Genomic DNA, 17149 nt, shown 5'->3' on the forward strand with positions numbered 1-17149 from the left:
TAATAGCGGATGAGTGATTGTTAAACGTGCCAGACGGAAATGGAACGCCGTCGGAAGATTCAGGTGGTTTCCAGACTGGAAAGATGCAGTCCTCAAGCGCGCTCGGTTTTGGCGTGTCAACGTGCCCCTTGAGGCACCCAAATGAAACCTGGACGGACCCATTATGAGCAGATTACGTCACGCCTGCGTTCTCAGTACCTGATTGGACAGTGTCAGCACAGTCTCTAGCAGCCGAATTAGACAGTATGAGTACCGTGTTCCTGCAGAAAAGTGGTGAGTTGCTGACTATGATACCTGAGAATTCTGCACCGCATAAAACGCGCATCCCCAAAGAGGCAAAGGGGCCAGCCAATATGTTCAACATTTCAAAGCAGCAGCACAATTGCCGCGCTTAAAAAGGAAAAAAGTTCAAGCACCGAGTGACCAAGCAAACGAGGGGGAGGTCAAACAATCGTAGAACTCTCGTAAATATCGCCGCCACCCCGGCATCTGTAAATTTTTATGGTTTGGAGGTGCTGCATGAAAGGTCCCCCCGTCGGCATTCATTTGGAGAAAAAACTCGGACACCGAGCTTGAAGCAAACAGACCATCGTCTGCCCAAGCTTATCTGGCTACTGTTCACTCAGCCTTTCATCCTACCACTTTTCTACTTTCACCCTCATCTTTTGCTTTGTCGCTCTTAGCATCCTCGCATCTTCCCTACAAGAATCTTATAGAAGGCAAGACACGACGTACGGGCCCCAAAAGCTCTCGTAGCTTTCTCCGGAAGCTGACCTGGGCCGCTGCAAAAATCCACAACTGGGACACCCTCCTGTGAGCTCCCTCAACATTCCATCCCAGGTTCCCGTCACTTCTCCCATCCCTCTGCACCGCTTCTATCATTATAAATACAAACAAGACGGCGACGACAGCGGGCGGCAGAAACAACGGCTACTAAGCCTGCAGACTGTGACGATGGACGACGGAAGGCACCCTCGCATCACCACCTCATTTCTGCTCGCCAACTTGCACTGCCCATCATGCGTCTCTTCCATCCAGCAGGCTCTGCGGGAGTCGTCCAGTCACGATGTCATCTGGGTCTCACCAAACATTGTCACCTCCGTCGTCACCATTGAACACAGACACACGCCAACCCCCGATATCACCATCCGGTGCATGGCCAAGTCACTTCAAGATGCCGGCTTCGAGATCTGCGGTGTCACGACAACGGCTGCCACCGAATTCGACATGGACACCATCACCTTCACTCAGCCCGAATCTGGTGCTATGGACGCTCACAACGGCGGCGCCCTCGATGGCCTGCTCTCCTTCGCCCCGAGGTGGTCCTCTGATTCACCCGAGGCCCAGCGGGAAGCCCATCTTCTCAACTGCAAGCAATGCCGTGATTCAGAGGACAGCGGTGCCTCAACCGCCGACCTTTTAAACTCACGTGTCAACAGTGTGCGGAGCTCTCTCTACAATGGTCTCGACAGTGTCACAGCAATGGCGTCAGGAGGCTCAAAATGGAGGGTCACCCTCTCTGTCGGCGGTATGACCTGCGCGTCCTGCGTCAACGCCATCAGCGAGGAACTCAACAAGCAGGAGTGGATCGACAATGCCACCGTCAACCTAGTCACCAACAGTGCCACGGTAGATATCAGAGACAAGTCCAATGCTTCAAAGGTTGCGGATGCCATTGAAGACATGGGCTACGATGCCAACCTAGACAGCGTCACGGAATACGCAGAGTCCGGTGATGAGTACAGCGGAGACGAAGGCGACGAAAAGAAATGGCGAGCAACTGTGGCCATTGGCGGCATGACATGCGCTTCCTGCGCCAACACCATCACCGAACAGCTGAACAAGAAGGACTTCATCTCCAACGTTGCTGTCAACCTAGTGGCTAATAATGCCACAATTGACTTTATTGTTCAAGGCAAGCAAGACGACATTGTTCAGTCTATCGAAGACATGGGCTACGACGCTACGCTGGACAGCGTATCAAGAGTTAAGACCGAGGACAAGGGTGCGCAGCAGAGGACTGTGCAAATCTCAATCAAGGGCCTCTACTGCCAACACTGTCCCAGTCGAGTAACGCACTCTCTCACTTCCTTCACACCCAGATTGAAGGTCATTTCCAAGCCCACTCACGAGAAGCCGCTCGTCACCGTCAAATATACGCCGAGTGCGCCTTCTTTTACCATTCGGCACATCTTATCCGCCATCGATGCCGCCGATCCTGCCTTCAAAGCCTCGATTTACCACCCGCCCAGTCTTGAGGAGCGCTCCAAACTTATAACGCAGAAGCACCAGCACCAGCTCCTGAGACGGGTCTACTTGACATTCGTTGTCACCATCCCGACTTTCATTTTTGGCATTGTCTACATGAGTCTGGTCCCAGACACGGACAAGGGCAAACATTACCTCATGAAACCCTGGACCCTGGGCATCAACCGAGCTCAGATCGCCCTATTCATCCTCGCAACACCGGTATACTTCTTTGGGGCCGACGTCTTCCACACCAGAGCCATGAAGGAGATTAGGAACCTGTGGCGTCCGGGCAGCAAGACGCCCATCCTTCGTCGATTCTACAAGTTTGGTAGCATGAACATGCTCATGTCCCTCGGGACTACCATCGCCTACGTTTCATCCATCGGTCAGATGATCTCTGCTGCCATCAACAAGCCTGCAAAGGTTGATAACACACAGTTCTACTTCGACTCCGTCGTGTTCCTGACCCTGTTTTTGCTCCTGGGTCGTCTGATCGAGTCATACAGCAAGTCAAAGACTGGCGATGCGGTCGAGATGCTGGGTAAACTGCGACCTACCACCGCCATCCTCGTCACCAAGGACGCCATTGGTAAGACCAACGACGCCACCGTTGGCGTGGATATGCTCGAGTTTGGAGACATTGTGCGTGTGCCTCACGGTGCATCTCCTGCCGCAGACGGTATTGTGGTGCAAGGCGAGGGCAGCTTCGACGAGTCTAGCTTGACCGGCGAGTCTCGTCTCATCAAGAAGGTACCAGGCGACGAGGTCCATGCTGGCACAGTCAATAAAGACTCGGCTATTCAGGTGCGCATTACAGGGGCTGCGGGCGCGTCCATGCTGGACCGGATTGTCTCCATTGTCCGAGAGGGCCAGACAAAGAGGGCGCCCATGGAGCGCATCGCCGACGTTCTGACGGCCTACTTCGTCCCCATCATCACCTTGATCGCTGTCGTTACATGGCTCACGTGGATGATTCTCGGTTACGCTGGCGTTCTCCCTGCACAATACCTCGACACGGACGGCGGCTGGGCTGCCTTTGCACTACAGTTCGCCATCGCCGTCTTCGTCGTCGCCTGCCCCTGCGGTCTGGCCCTGGCAGCTCCCACCGCAATCTTCGTCGGCGGCGGTCTCGCCGCCAAGCACGGCATCCTCGCCAAGGGAGGAGGCGAGGCGTTTGAAAAGGCCAGCAACGTGGACGTGGTCGTCTTCGACAAGACGGGCACCCTCACCGTCGGCGGCGAGCCAAAGGTCACCGACGCGAGGCTTTATCTCGAGGACAGCAGCCTCGAGCCCAGCATGATCCTAGCCACCCTGCGAGCGATTGAAGAGAATAGCAGCCACCCCGTTGCCAAGGCCATTGTGTCCTACTGCACCTCGCAGACGGAGGCCTGGGTCGACGTCGATAGCCTTCAGGAACTGCCGGGCAAGGGTATGAAGGCAACGAACCGTGGGGGAAATCCCGAGGAGGCGTTCGATATGATTGTCGGCAACGAGTCGCTGATGCGCGATCACGATGTCCGCTTCGCCGAAGGCGTATTGTCCCAGCTCCAGAAGTGGAAGAGCGAGGCTAAATCGGTCGCTCTGGTCGCTACCAGACCTACTCCTGGTACTATCGACACCACGGCCATGGCCACGGCGGACGGTCATCCCTGGACCCTGGTCGCTGCCCTCTCCATCTCCGACCCTATACGGCCCGAGGCAATCCGCATCATCAAAGCCCTCCACGAGCAAGGCACTCGCGTGTGGATGCTCTCGGGCGACAACGTCGTCACCGCCAAGGCTGTCGCGGACCTGGTGGGCATCGATCCGGACAACGTGCTGGCCGAGGTCCTCCCCTGGGAAAAGGCAGACAAGATCACCTATCTACAATCGGTCCTCAAGGCGGGGGCCCGGGGTAGCGAGCACACCGGGAAGCGGGCCATAGTCGCCATGGTAGGCGACGGCATCAACGACTCCCCCGCGCTGACAAAGGCCGACGTCGGCATCGCCATTGGCAGCGGCAGCGACGTGGCCATCTCGAGCGCCGACTTTGTCCTCGTCACGAGCGACCTCCGCGCCGTGGTCACGCTGCTCGAGCTCAGCCGTACAGTGTTTAGGCGCATCAAGGTCAACTTTGGCTGGGCTGTCATCTACAACCTTCTGGCCATCCCCATCGCTGCCGGGTGTTTGTACCCGATTGTCATGAACGGCGGGCAGCACGTGCGGCTCGATCCCGTCTGGGCCAGCTTGGCGATGGCGCTGTCTAGTATTAGTGTTGTGTTGAGCTCACTGGCGCTGAGAAGCAAGGTGCCGTGGCTTGGGTTCCGGGCGAGGAAGATTGAGTAGAGAAGGGGGGGGGAAACTGTTGCTTTACATGTATCACCACTTTTGTTGTGTATGACCAGAGGATACCTAATGCTATATAAAACGAGAAGTGAATTGACAAAGACAAGTAATTGTTGAATGTAACTTGACGCCTTCCCCAACCCGAGTCTCCCACATCACCCTTCTTGCTTTTTAAATCTTCGTCCTAGTCTCTTCTCGTGGCATCAAATGCCGTTTTCTGATCATGGCATAAGTGTTAAGTCAAGTCATGAATTCAATTAGCCGGAAAGTTTCGTTTCGTTTCTCCTGTTGGTAGCGTTGGTGCGCTGTTCATATTATCTACAAAATAGGGATCAACTGGGGCGAGAACTGTGTTGCGGTGGAGATTTTGTCCGAGAACGGCAGTCAGAAGTGTTATGGAAACGGCAGTTGTAAGATTCCAACCACAAGGTACTTGAGCCTAGGTGAGCGTGCAACAAGACATTTGGATTCTTGATTCATTCCTTTATGCCGTAGTTCGTTTAGATCACCGCTTTGAAGCCCGTCCAGCAATTGAACTATAATCTTGTTCAAATGGGAGAGAGTGTGGTGCATGGTGAGTGCATAACTGTAGTTTGGGGTGTAGTTGAATGGTGACGACGGGGGCGGAAGCCGATGCCGTGACCGAGCGGATACCGTCGCCCGATTGCCGGACGGCCGACCGACAGCCTAGAATCAATGACACAGGCAGTAGGAAGGCCGCACGCGATTGCCACCGACGAGTGTCAAATCTGGGGCGAAAGGTGCCGCAAAAGAGGCTTGCATTTCCGGATGGTCGAGCACGCAATTTTGAGCCCAGACCAAGACGTGGATTTGGTAAGCGGATGTGCGCTGGTCGAGGGACCTCGAGTGGATTAGAAATGGTGCAATATGGGGCCACCCCAGATGTTCCCGAGCGCTCATTGGCGCGCAATGGCGCAATTATCCCCTAGACGCAATTCTCCAAGCTTCACCAATTTCCAAACGCCGAGTTTCGCACGCGAGCACGCGAACGTGGAATTGACCAGCAGACAGCAGGGTGCAAGAGCCAGAATGAACACGACTGCGCATGGCTGGGGACCCTCATGCCTTACAAATGCGCTTCTCTGATTGCCTGCCCTTCATCGGTTCCCGGTGCTGGGTAGCTAAGGTGAGTCCGGCTAAGGATCCCTTTGCCGGTCCTTCTCACCTTTTTTTTTTTTTCCCAATATCCTCGGAGCCTGGTCGGAGTCTTCTTAGACGAGAACTTCGTGAACTTCTCTCTTACGTCCCTTTCTTCACTTACAAACCTGAAGGTCCTCCTAGAACGAAGAAGCCACTTCCTTGCTCTCGTTCAGGTTGGCGCAAGTGACTTCACTTGCTCCTGAGGGTACCAATTATTTCCAGTAGCGACCATTCTCTTGCGAGTGTTGAGGCTCTATCTTCTGGTCCTTCGTGTATCTTGGACCGTCTTGAATCGCATATTCTTTGCTGTATTTATTCCCAATTTCTTGTCTCGACAACCTCCCAAAATGCAGTTCAAGCAGCAAGAGAGCACCGGCCCTGCAGCCGCGGTTCACGCGAAGTCGCCGCCCTCTTCCGCCCCTCAGAAGAAGGTCTCTTCTACCCTTCCCTTTGGCCAGCCCGTAGCCCTCTCCTCCATCTCTGGACCTACCTACGTGACGGCCCAGCTGCTCGTCCAGCAGGTCGCCTTCCTGCTCTCCGACAAGATCTTTTCCTACTCCGCCCCCACCTTCGACCTCGATGTCGCCGCAAAGGCCTGGGCCGATGCCAAGGAACACAACATCCACGGCGAGACCACCGACCTCATCCGGCTCCAGACCAGGACCGGCGCCGGCGCTCTCGCCCTCGGCTACATCTTCAGCCCCGACTTTGACTTGGCCAAGAGACACCTCCCCCAGACCCTTCTCGCTCCTACTCTGAGCTTGAAGAACTTGCGCGGCGCATTGGACCAGCTGAGCCTGCTGTACGGCGTGGCCTCCCCGTTCGTCGCTCACGTCGCGGCTCTCGACTACGACGCCGCAAACGGCCTGGTCTCCGACTATGACACCGCACTGCGCACCGCGGAGGACCTTGGCCTCGGCTTAGTCGCCAGCTCCAGCGCGTACGAGACCCAGCACATGGCGCTCTTCGCGACCCTCATGGCCGCTTTGATGCCCACGCTGCATATCTACGACGGTGTCAGGCTCGCCCGCGAGACCTCCCGTGTCGTCGATGCCCTCAGCCAGAGCGGCATCGCTGACCTCTACAACAACATCACCTCCGAGTCCACCGGTGTGTCTGAGCGAGCCGCAATTTCATCCAAGGTCGCGGGCCTGTTGGAAGTCTTCAACAAGCACCTCGATCCTACCGAGGATCACGAGAGCCAGCACACCGCGCTCCTGGCCACTCTCATGACCGCTCTGACCCCCAACCTGGGAGTCGAGGACGGCGTCAAGCTCGCCAAACAGACCCTGAAGGCTTCGGATGCTCTGAACAAGAAGGGCGTCGCCGAGACGTACAAGAAGATATCGAGCGAGGTCCAGTCTCTTAATAAGAGGCTCGACGACGCCGGCAAGGTCGTTGAGCTCCTCAGACTCTTCAACAACGAGCTCGGCACAGCCTACAACCTGTTCGAGTACCACGGACACGACCAGGCCGAGGCCGTACTCGTCGTCTTCGGCAGCGCTGAGACTCAGCTCGCGAAGCAGGTCGTCACCCGCCTGGCCGCCGACGGCGCCAAGGTCGGTGCCATCAACGTCCGCGTCTACCGCCCCTTTGTCGAGGAGGCCTTCCTCGCCAGCATTCCCGCGTCCGCCCGAACCATTTCCGTTCTGGGCCAGGTCAAGGACGAGCTCTCCGTCAACGACGCCTCCTTGCAGTCTGCCCTATACACCGACGTCCTGACTTCCGTCTCCTTCTCTGGAAAGTGGCGTCAGGACCCCACCGTCTCGGACGTCAAGTACTCCGCCTCGGAGGCCCTGACTCCCCAGACCGTCGCCGACATCTTTGGCAAGCTCCTCAGTGCCGAGACCGAATCCAAGCCCTTCCCCGCCTTGGTCCAGGCTCACCAGTACACATTCTGGGATGTGGACAACTCCGTTGCCGTCGACTCCCCGGCCGTCGTCAGCAACTTGCTCTCCCGCGAGTCTACTAGCAATGTCTACGTACACGAGTCTTTCGACAACCTGCTCCAGGGCGGTATCGTCCGCACCGACATCCGCAGCTCCAAGAAGGCAATCGAGGCGCCCTACGCCGTCGAGGAGGCCGATGTCGTTGCTGTCGGCGAGGAGAAGCTCCTCAAGGATCTTGACATCGTCAAGGGCGTCAAGGCCGGAGGCAAGCTTCTCCTGAACCTTCCCAGCTTCAAGGAGGAGGATCTCGAGAAGCGCCTCTCCCCTGTCGTGCGCAAGCAGATCAAGGACAAGTCCATCGAGCTTTACATCCTGGACGCCGCCGCGTCTGCCTTCACCGAGAAGGAGTCCCGGGCCGTCAAGGTCCTCTTGGAGTTTGCCTTCCTCCAGATCGCCCGGCCCGACATCACTGCCGAGGAGATTGCCAAGGTCGCCCTCCGCGAGGGATTCTCCAGCACCCTCGCCGAGACCCAGGAGGCCCTCGGCCAGTCTCTACGCAAGATCGAGTCGCAGGCCGCCTGGGCCGAGCTGCCCGAGGACGTCGTTGTCAGCCCCCTGCCCGCCACCATCAAGCCCAACAGCTTCGTCGGCTTCGACAAGGAGGAGGCAGAGGAATCTTCCCAGCTCGTCGACTGGCAGGCCGCGGCCAAGGGCCTCACCTTCAAGGAGGCCTACGGCACGCAGAGCTCCCTCCGCCCGGAGCTACCCGTGAAGACCCACACTATCACCGTCAAGGAGAACCGCCGTCTCACGCCCCAGAACTACGACCGCAACATCTTCCACATCGAGTTCGACCTCGGCGACTCCGGTCTCACCTACAACATTGGCGAGGCCCTCGGCATCCACGCCGAGAACGACGACGAGCAGGTCCGCGCCTTTATCCAGTGGTATGGCCTCGACCCGGAGGCCCTTGTCCAGGTGCCCGCCCGGGAAGACAACGCCGCGTTCGAGACCCGCACCGTCTACCAGTCCCTCAAGCAGAACATTGACGTTCTCGGAAAGCCGCCCAAGCGTTTCTACGAGGCGCTGTCCGAGTTTGCCTCGGACGAGCGCGAAAAGGCCGTTCTCGTCAGTCTCGGCGGCGCCGAGGGCGCCGTGGACTTCAAGAAGCGCTCCGAAGTCGACTTCGTCACCTATGTCGACATCCTCCAGGAGTTCCCGTCGGCCCGCCCCTCGTTCCACGACCTCGTGCGCATCATCGCCCCGCTCAAGCGCCGCGAATACTCCATCGCCTCCGCCCAGGCCGTGACCCCCAACTCCGTCGCCCTCATGATCGTCGTGGTCGACTGGGTCGACCCCCTGGGCCGCAACCGCTTCGGCCACGCGACCCGCTACCTCTCCGACCTCCCCGTCGGCGCCACCGTCGTCGCCTCCGTCAAGCCCTCCGTCATGAAGCTTCCCACATCCTCCAAGGCGCCCCTCATCATGGCCGGCCTCGGCACCGGCCTGGCGCCCTTCCGCGCCTTTGTCCAGTACCGCGCCCTGCAAAAGTCGCGCGGCGAGGAGATTGGCTCCATCCTGCTGTACCTCGGCTCCCGCCACCAGCGCGAGGAATACCTGTACGGCGAGGAGTGGGAGGCCTACGTCGACGCGGGCGTCATCACGCACCTCGGCGCCGCCTTCTCGCGCGACCAGCCCCGCAAGATTTACATCCAGGACCGCATGCGCGAGTCTATGCGCGACGTTGTGCAGTCGTACATTCGCGACGAGGGCAGCTTCTACCTGTGCGGTCCCACGTGGCCCGTACCTGACGTGACGGACGTGCTGATGGAGGCCATCAACACCGAGGCCAAGATGAGCGGCAAGAAGGTCAACGCCCGCAATGAGATTGAGAAGCTCAAGGAGGATGGCCGCTACGTTCTCGAGGTGTACTAGATTTGGTTTTCAGGCATGGTGTGCCATTGGCATTTATTGTACATATCAAGATGTATCAGGGCTACGGACCTGTCGAAAAGTCTCCTTTTTACTAGCCAGTATTTTGGATGGAGTCCTTGAGTTGTATCAAGTAGAGATCAAATGTTTGCTACTCCCAATACTTTGTGCCAGTGCCCTTGATGTGAAGGGGTGATGCGGAAAGACAACAAGACCTGATTGCGCATGGTGCAGCATCTTGTTGGCTTGTTCCTCAAGTGCTTGATTTCAGTCAAATCATGTTCCAGCACTCTTCAATCTTCCATCAGCACATCGCAAATGCTCTTGATGTTTGAAATCCCAAACTCCTCCCATCCCTACGCTTGTGTTCTGCTCTGCTGACAAGCAAACCACCATTCCGGTTCCTGCTGAGCTGACGAACCTCACGCCCGGAGTGCTTTGATCAAGTCAGCAGCCTTAGCCAGCGTTAGCACACATTATCTTCTCTTAAAAATTCCTACATCTTCACAAAACACTCACCTTCTCGGCAACGGCATACCCCGTCTGCTGCGTACAGGTATCTGGCAAGTCAGGCTGCACACTAAGGTAGCATCGACAATACTCAACCCCCCCGACTCCGTACGCCAACAACCGCTCATCAATAACCCCCGGTCCAGCGCACTCGGCATCAAGGCCGCCGTGTCGACGGCGTGTCGACGGGGGTGAGACGTCGTCGGGCTAATCATCCTGACGGCCTCGCCCTGCGCCTCGAAGCTTGCGACGTTGACGCCGGGAACCCTCTCCTCGTACACAAAGGAACACAAGCGTCTCCGTCTTGAGGAAGTGCCTGCGTGTGAAGGGTATGAACTCGACCTGCACGGCCACGTCGGCCGGTTTGCTCAGCGCACGGCAGTCGACAACGGATCCCGCAAAGAACAGGTCCCTGAGTGTTAGTGCTCTTCCACAGCGGTCTCCACCCTTGAAGAGCACTTTGAGCACCTTGTGGCCCCGTGAGGGTCTCGTAGTTTCTCCCGAGCGGCTTCAACACCGTCCCGGTGGCATCTTCTGGCCATCGATTGCGTCACGGTCGCTGGGTCGAAGGACGTTGCGTACCAGAAGATGCCCGGCTCGCTGGCTCCTGTGTCGATGGGGAAGTCGACGCCTTCAATGTCTCCAAAGGCCTCCACTTCGGTATCTGTAGCAATTTGTTAGATAGCGACATATTATACTGGCGGATAAGGAGCTGCGAATACTCGGAATAGGCCAGTACAAAAATGGAAACGAGGCATGAATGCCGGATGAATTGCCCCAGAAACTCTCATCATACTTGATCTCGAACTCTTCGGTCAGCTCAGGGGTCGGGGGTGTTCACCGATGTGAAGTTGTCTCAGTCGAAGTATTGTCCATTCTGGAGCGAATGGTAAAGAAACCAAAAGACCAAGCTCCATAACCAGCACAATATCTTGTGAAGAACTGAATCAGCTTATTACGCCACCGCTGTTTAACTTCTTTTTCCTGAGGGACGGACGCTCGCCACCCTTGTTCAATCGATCAGCACTTTTCAAGCCTGAAGTGCCTGAAGTGCCTCCTCTAACGACGATATAGTCGTACTCGGCCTTCACACCTAAGGCTTTGGGAAGTATTTTTGTGTGGGCGATGGACTGGGGAATGCTGTGCGACAAACCACACGAGATACCCATCATCAACAGGCTCAGAATAGTCATCGGGCCTGAGATCATGTTCACTTTAGGCGGCTTCACTGATTTGACAAGTATCAAGACCTGTGAAGAATCACGAAAGTAATCATGTGTCGCTATATAGCATAAAACTCCTCTATTCATGTTGTTTTACTCAAGCCCTTGTATGCAGAGCGAGACCTATGTGAGATAAGCTTGGCGACCATCATGACTTCCGCTGCCCTTTACGTCATCTACCATACGGATTCGCATAGACATTGTGATTACCAAATGTTGCAATTTTACTTTTTGGGCGCCAATGTCGTAGCGAATCATCTCCTGCAGCCCATCATCGAGAGCGTTACTTACGCAGTCTTGGCTCTCTTGTCTACTACTTCACATCGTTCCCGAGACAGTCCAAGCGAGCGTCACACAAATTGTCTACAAATCCAAAAATGGAGTTCCCTACTCATTCAATCAATGGAAAAACAAGACGACCGAATCTTGCCCAGCTCTTTACCGTATCCACAAAGCTCTCTGGTGGACCTCCACCGTGGTCAGGACAAACTGATCATGGCTCAAGCAACATTAGTTGTTTGCAACTGCAGCTAGCCTTATCGAAGTCGTTACCCTTCATCTTGATATCATTCTCGGCCGATAGCATGCCTATCATGCATGACATTCCGCAGCTTTCAATTATGCGTGAGACTGCCCAGACTCTCGAGTAAAATCGAGGCGTCCCCGAGTAGAAAGGTCTAGGCGAGGGCAATTCGACACACCCAATTTGAAATCAGGCTCGAAATCTCTATGGGACACATGAGCAGCGCGTGGCATGCGAGGGCGCGTGCAGAACTGCGCCGCTGGGACGCATCGGGTCACGCCATAGGTACGCTTTCTCGTCTTTCCAGAGCGGGGAAGCTGACGGAACGATGTGGGTGTCTGGAGCCCTCCCGGGCTTCTTTGTACGTCTGGCTCTGGAGGCTGCGTTCCGTTCTCATTCCCGCTGTCGCTGGCGGAGGGATTACTCGGTTCTACCAGTCGTCGATTCGAGGTTGTGGCCAGGTTCTCACTTACTCCTAGTCTCCCTCGCAAAAAAGCTCACTTCTCCATCATAGTAATCTTCCTCGGAATTCACAGAGTCTTATCGAAATAATGCAGGCGTGTGCCGTCACCCAACCGTAACTGATATCGCGGTAAAGCCAGGTTGTAAACAAGCCTACATGTACTCAAGCAACACCTACCTGATTGAACTAAGGTTGAAGAGGACACATATATCAGTTCCAGTATCTTCGAACCGTTATGTTTGCCTAGTCGCTGAAAATATCGGCCGATTGTCGGCCGAGCACCACACCTGTTGTAATGTTCGTCACTCAAACAGCCAAGAGAGCACCACAAGTGTTGCTACCACCACCATAACTTCATTTAGATAAGAATTAAAGAAATATAAATTCGTGTGGTTAGTGATCCAGAAATGAAAGACATTTTGGAAATATTCACGCCAATTGCCTTCCTCCCACCCTCGCCTTCTGAGTAAATACGCACGACACCTACCCGATGGAGAATATGACCAGTTCTCAACATCGCAAGTACGAGGCTTCCAGAGAGCTTGCATTAGTTTCAAAACCATTTCCGAAAATAATTTAACTCAGAAGAATGCTAGTGCAAAGGAAGGATTCAAGAAGGGGGGGGGGGGGGGTCCCCTATCATGCCCTCCTCTGGACATTATGATGAGCCTATGACCCTCCATACACCGGTACCTTAGTGAAAGAAATGATTGACCCAAGATGTGAATGAAGAACAACAGCAGGAATTTCTTCCATTTGTAAAGCTTTCGCATCAGCTAAGCTGGGTTGCAAGTAATCAATAGTTGACAAAAGTCCCAATTCCAACTCCAGCGTCATGTGCCGATATCTTCAAGATGCTATCTGGCAGCCCAAAATGCAACTCTATCTCGGGTTGCAAAGTAGAAAAATCAAGTTGGATATCTATTCACTGTGCAGCTCTCGAAAAGGGGAGGGTTGAAGAAAAACGAAGGTTTATCACGGGCTCTCCACGACATCCTTTCGATGTCGTGGAACACGTCCACCTCGAATCACCCGGGGGCAAAATCGACTACACCGTAATCAAGTAATAAAATCCTGACGTTGAATTGAAGCATTTCCTCATCTCATTAATTCTACTGGATCTTACTTCTGCCTGGACCTAAGTGGAGCTGACTTAGTCGAATCGTCAACTCCATGGGCCAGTGGCTGTGCATCCCCAAGCCCCTTTTCCAACAGGCCGCTCCCCCCTTCAAAGAAAGGACTGCCATTTTGAAGGTCACCATATCCTTGGTATGGATACTTTGAGATTGTGAAACTTTTGTTTCCAGCCTGCAAGGAATGATATGCCCGTTTGAGATTAAATAAACATATGTTTGTGTGCTGGCGGACGGAAGTAGAACCCAGTCTGCCTTTCTCGATGCCCCAGACATCACATGTCACAGATTATGCTACTTTCACGGGGTTCAGTGATTTGGTTACGAACTTTTGGCAGATTCCGCCGCGATGGAGTTGACCTCGGTGGTAAACTTCACGGGGACGCTTGCCATGACGGTAACCCCTGAACTCTCACACGAGAGCAAAGTCAGCCCAGTGGGAATCACTGCCTCGTCGACCTTGACTGTGACTAGGTCTAGTAAGGTATTTGCGGGCGACTTGTGATACGAGGCATCTCAAAGCTTTACGCTGGATACATTTCACATATAAAGCTTTCGGCATTTTGAAACTGCGGATTGTACGTTCCTACTCAACCCAAGAGGCAGTGCCGTTGGATTCATAAGCAGCCAGTCCACGGGATATCTGATCGATACAATGGGAGCACCGCCACTAAAGCGGCCTCGTATTGAATTTTCGAAATAATACTAATGGTGCTATCTAAAAAATGCATAGGGTACCTCGGGAATTTATACCGTCGGCCTCATGCGGCTTGTGGGCTGCTCATCCCGGGGGTATAACAAGCAGGAGAACAAATTACATTGTAGGTAGAAAATTTGCTGAGGGAACATGTACAACATTTTGAAAGATGTACAACTTTTGAACATGACTGCATAGGTCCCGAAACCAAGCTAGCCCGTGCCCTAAAGTAACATTACCACCACCACCACCTCTGTTTACTGCACGGTGAAGCCGGCGTTGATGGGGTACGTGGTATACTCCCAAGGCACGGCGCGCTGGAGGAGCTGGTAGTCGAAGCCGTCGCCGCCGCCGCTAACGTACAGGAACTTTGTAAAGGCGGCGGAGGCGGCATAGGTGAAGGCGGTACTGGCGGGGACGAAGATGACGTCGCCTTGGATCAGCGTCACGGCGTCGTACCCTTCGACGGCGACCTCGAGGGCGCCCTCCTCGAGCTGGAAGGCGAGGGGCTGGTCGAAGTTCGCCTTGGTAGCGGTCTGGTTGGACAGCAAGGGGCTCAGGGTGACGGTGCCCATAGTGAAGTTATTACCCGTCTGCTTAGCTGTTGCCAAGGGGGCGATGAGGTGGTAGACGCCGCCGTCGGCGTTAAGGTACTTTGGCCCGCGGTTCTTGGCGATAAAGTTGGGGGTGACGACGTCGGGCGCGAGGGTGTTGGCGGCGGTGTGCCAGGTATTTGGGCCTCCAGCGCTGCCGTTAATGAGATCGCGGCGAGGGTTGAAGTCGAGATGGGCGTAGACGTCAAAGGCTTCGAGGGCGGAGATTTGGGCCGGGTCGGAGCCGGAGGAGCCGTTAGAGGCGGCGGGTACGAACTCGGAGCCGATGGGGGAGACGAAGTCAGTATTGGCGATGGCGACGAAAAGCTCCTCGAAGCCGCCGGGCTGGATGACACCCGTGAGCTGGGTGTCGGGGTCGTTCATCTGGAAGGTGTGGATCGTGTTGCGGGGCACGGCGCCGTAGTCTCCGGGGGTGAGGACGCGGGCCTGCTCGCCGGAGCTGTTGGTCTTAGCCCAGAGCTGGATCTGGCCCTTTGTGCAGTAGAAGTTCTCGTAGTGGGTCTTGTGGATATGGGGGAGTACGCCCAGGGCGGACGAGTCTGGGGCGTTGGTCTGCATCAGGGTGAAGGCGCCGGCCGAGGAGTTGCCCGTGACGGAGAAGCGGTAGACTTGATCGCCAACGAGGACGGCGCGGCCGGAGCCCTTGCGGAGGACGTAGGGCTGCGAGGTCTCAGGAGCTTGGTCGAGGACGAGGCCCTTGCAGGCGCTGTTGGTCTGCTTGAAGGAGTGACCCTGAGGAGCCGCCACCACGAGGGGGAGGCCGGCTGCGAGCGTTGAGAATCTCATGTTGACGAGTTGTTGAACTTGAACTTTGGTTTTCAAGCTTATTTAAAGACGAGCTCAGAATGTTACGCAAGCAGGATGGTCGAGCGAGTGAGAAACCAGAATATATCAGGGGAAACACTCGGAATTTATAGTACATACGAAGCAGCGTTACGGCTGGGCATGATCATCCTCGCTCAGTGCCGAGACGTTGCCCCCTTACCCAGACACCATCGCGGCATTTTCATCCAGTCTAACCCTTGCCGCTGTCGCCTGTTCCTGATCTGAACAGGAACACCGAGCTTCCGGGACCAGCTGCATACTCCGCTTGTTCACCGAATGACTTGTTTCTTCTGGTGTTAATATGGAACGGCCTTCTTCTTCGATCTAGACCGGCTCCATCTCGTACCCATCCGGTCCACTTTTCATCCCATTGGAAGAAACAAACGCCGGGGATCGCAGGTATCTTGCATGCATGACACAAACCAGGGCGAAGATGAGCTGAAGATAGTATCGACAAATAGAGGCGTCGAAGGAGAGGCCGAATAGAACTAGACACTATGACGGAGGTGGCATATAAGTTAGCGTACATATGTACTCCGTTTTCCGGAGAAAAAGAAGGAGTCGTGTTCCACTCGAGAATGGGTCTCAAAGGCATTCATTTGCGCCTAGGCGGAATTCCCGGACTTCCTTGTCAATCGATGGGCAAAGACGAGCTGAAGATAATATCGACAAATAGAGGCGTCGAAGGAGAGGCCGAATGGAACTAGACACTATAACGGAGGTAGCATATAGGTTAGCGTATATATGTACTCCGTTTTCCGAAGAAGAGAAGGAGTCGTGTTCCACTCGAGAATGGGTCTCAAAGGCATTTCATTTGCGCCTAGGCGGAATTCCCGGACTTCCCTATTAATCGAAAGATATGAAGCTCCAGTGTCCACTGTGAATGATTTGACTCCACTCGGGATTTCCGTATATGAACAGCTTCACACGTCGTATTGTACGCAGGGAAGCAGTAAAGTTGACAGGATATTGGTTACGCAGCTCAGTCAAAGCTATCGTGAGCCGGCAATCTGCGTCTAGCATCGTTCAAAAGGAGCAGGTCTGTGAACATCAGGAGAAATTGTCTGCGTCCAAGCAAAGCAGTGGCGTCAATTACACTTCGCTTGATGACCTTCCCCTTGAGGTCGTTCTGCCAAGCCTCTTCGTTGGAGATTAACCCAACAGCCGCAGCCCGACCTTTTTTCTCACACCTTTTCCGATGTATGGCGGCGCAGTTTGGGACTTTGGGTAGCTGCTACGACACTGCGTTGAAGGCTGGGCTAGAAGACGGCAAACTGATGAAGATGAACAGTACAGAGACTTCTGTGGACAAATCAGAAGAAAGTTACAGGATTGAGTAGTTTGGCGTTACTCATGCTCATTAGACGCCAATCGTGGGATTCCAAGGGCGTTTGCGATCGAGCGTGGCAGTGTTGCAGGGGAGCTTTCCATCTTTTGTGTCAACCCATTCCCAATCTTCGTTTTCAAGGCGTGGAATATGCCGTCACTTGACGACTCATTGAAAACTAAACACAAGATCGTGATCTAAGCCACAAGAAAATTGGATGTGAAGCATCGCTAGGTGCTGACCCATTTTGGGAGTCCTCGAGACCAGTCTCACTCTG

The 17149-nt window shown here is 54.9% G+C and overlaps 4 protein-coding genes across 4 annotated transcripts; 2 read left to right on the top strand and 2 right to left on the bottom strand.

The window, feature by feature from the left end:
• Positions 1–954: 954 nt before the first annotated feature.
• CORC01_06711 (heavy metal translocating P-type ATPase) lies at positions 955–4575 on the top strand (the record flags this gene model as incomplete). Its single annotated transcript, XM_022618350.1, has 1 exon — positions 955–4575. One exon carries the CDS (start codon positions 955–957, stop codon positions 4573–4575), a length of 3621 nt encoding a protein of 1206 aa, XP_022475194.1.
• Positions 4576–6083: 1508 nt separating this feature from the next.
• On the top strand, positions 6084–9560 carry CORC01_06712 (FAD binding domain-containing protein; the record flags this gene model as incomplete). The annotated part of the gene is made up of 1 exon (XM_022618351.1): positions 6084–9560. The coding sequence occupies one exon, from the start codon at positions 6084–6086 to the stop codon at positions 9558–9560; it is 3477 nt and encodes a 1158-aa protein (XP_022475195.1).
• Positions 9561–9979: 419 nt separating this feature from the next.
• On the bottom strand, positions 9980–13802 carry CORC01_06713 (glucose oxidase; the record flags this gene model as incomplete). Its single annotated transcript, XM_022618352.1, has 5 exons — positions 9980–10012; positions 10077–10130; positions 10347–10479; positions 10536–10731; positions 13739–13802. 5 exons carry the CDS (start codon positions 13800–13802, stop codon positions 9980–9982), a joined length of 480 nt encoding a protein of 159 aa, XP_022475196.1.
• A 561-nt stretch (positions 13803–14363) lies between these two features.
• On the bottom strand, positions 14364–15506 carry CORC01_06714 (uncharacterized protein; the record flags this gene model as incomplete). The annotated part of the gene is made up of 1 exon (XM_022618353.1): positions 14364–15506. The coding sequence occupies one exon, from the start codon at positions 15504–15506 to the stop codon at positions 14364–14366; it is 1143 nt and encodes a 380-aa protein (XP_022475197.1).
• Positions 15507–17149: the final 1643 nt, after the last annotated feature.

This window comes from Colletotrichum orchidophilum, assembly GCF_001831195.1.
Source record: "Colletotrichum orchidophilum strain IMI 309357 chromosome Unknown Scaffold_51.1, whole genome shotgun sequence".
Lineage (NCBI taxonomy): Eukaryota > Fungi > Ascomycota > Sordariomycetes > Glomerellales > Glomerellaceae > Colletotrichum > Colletotrichum orchidophilum.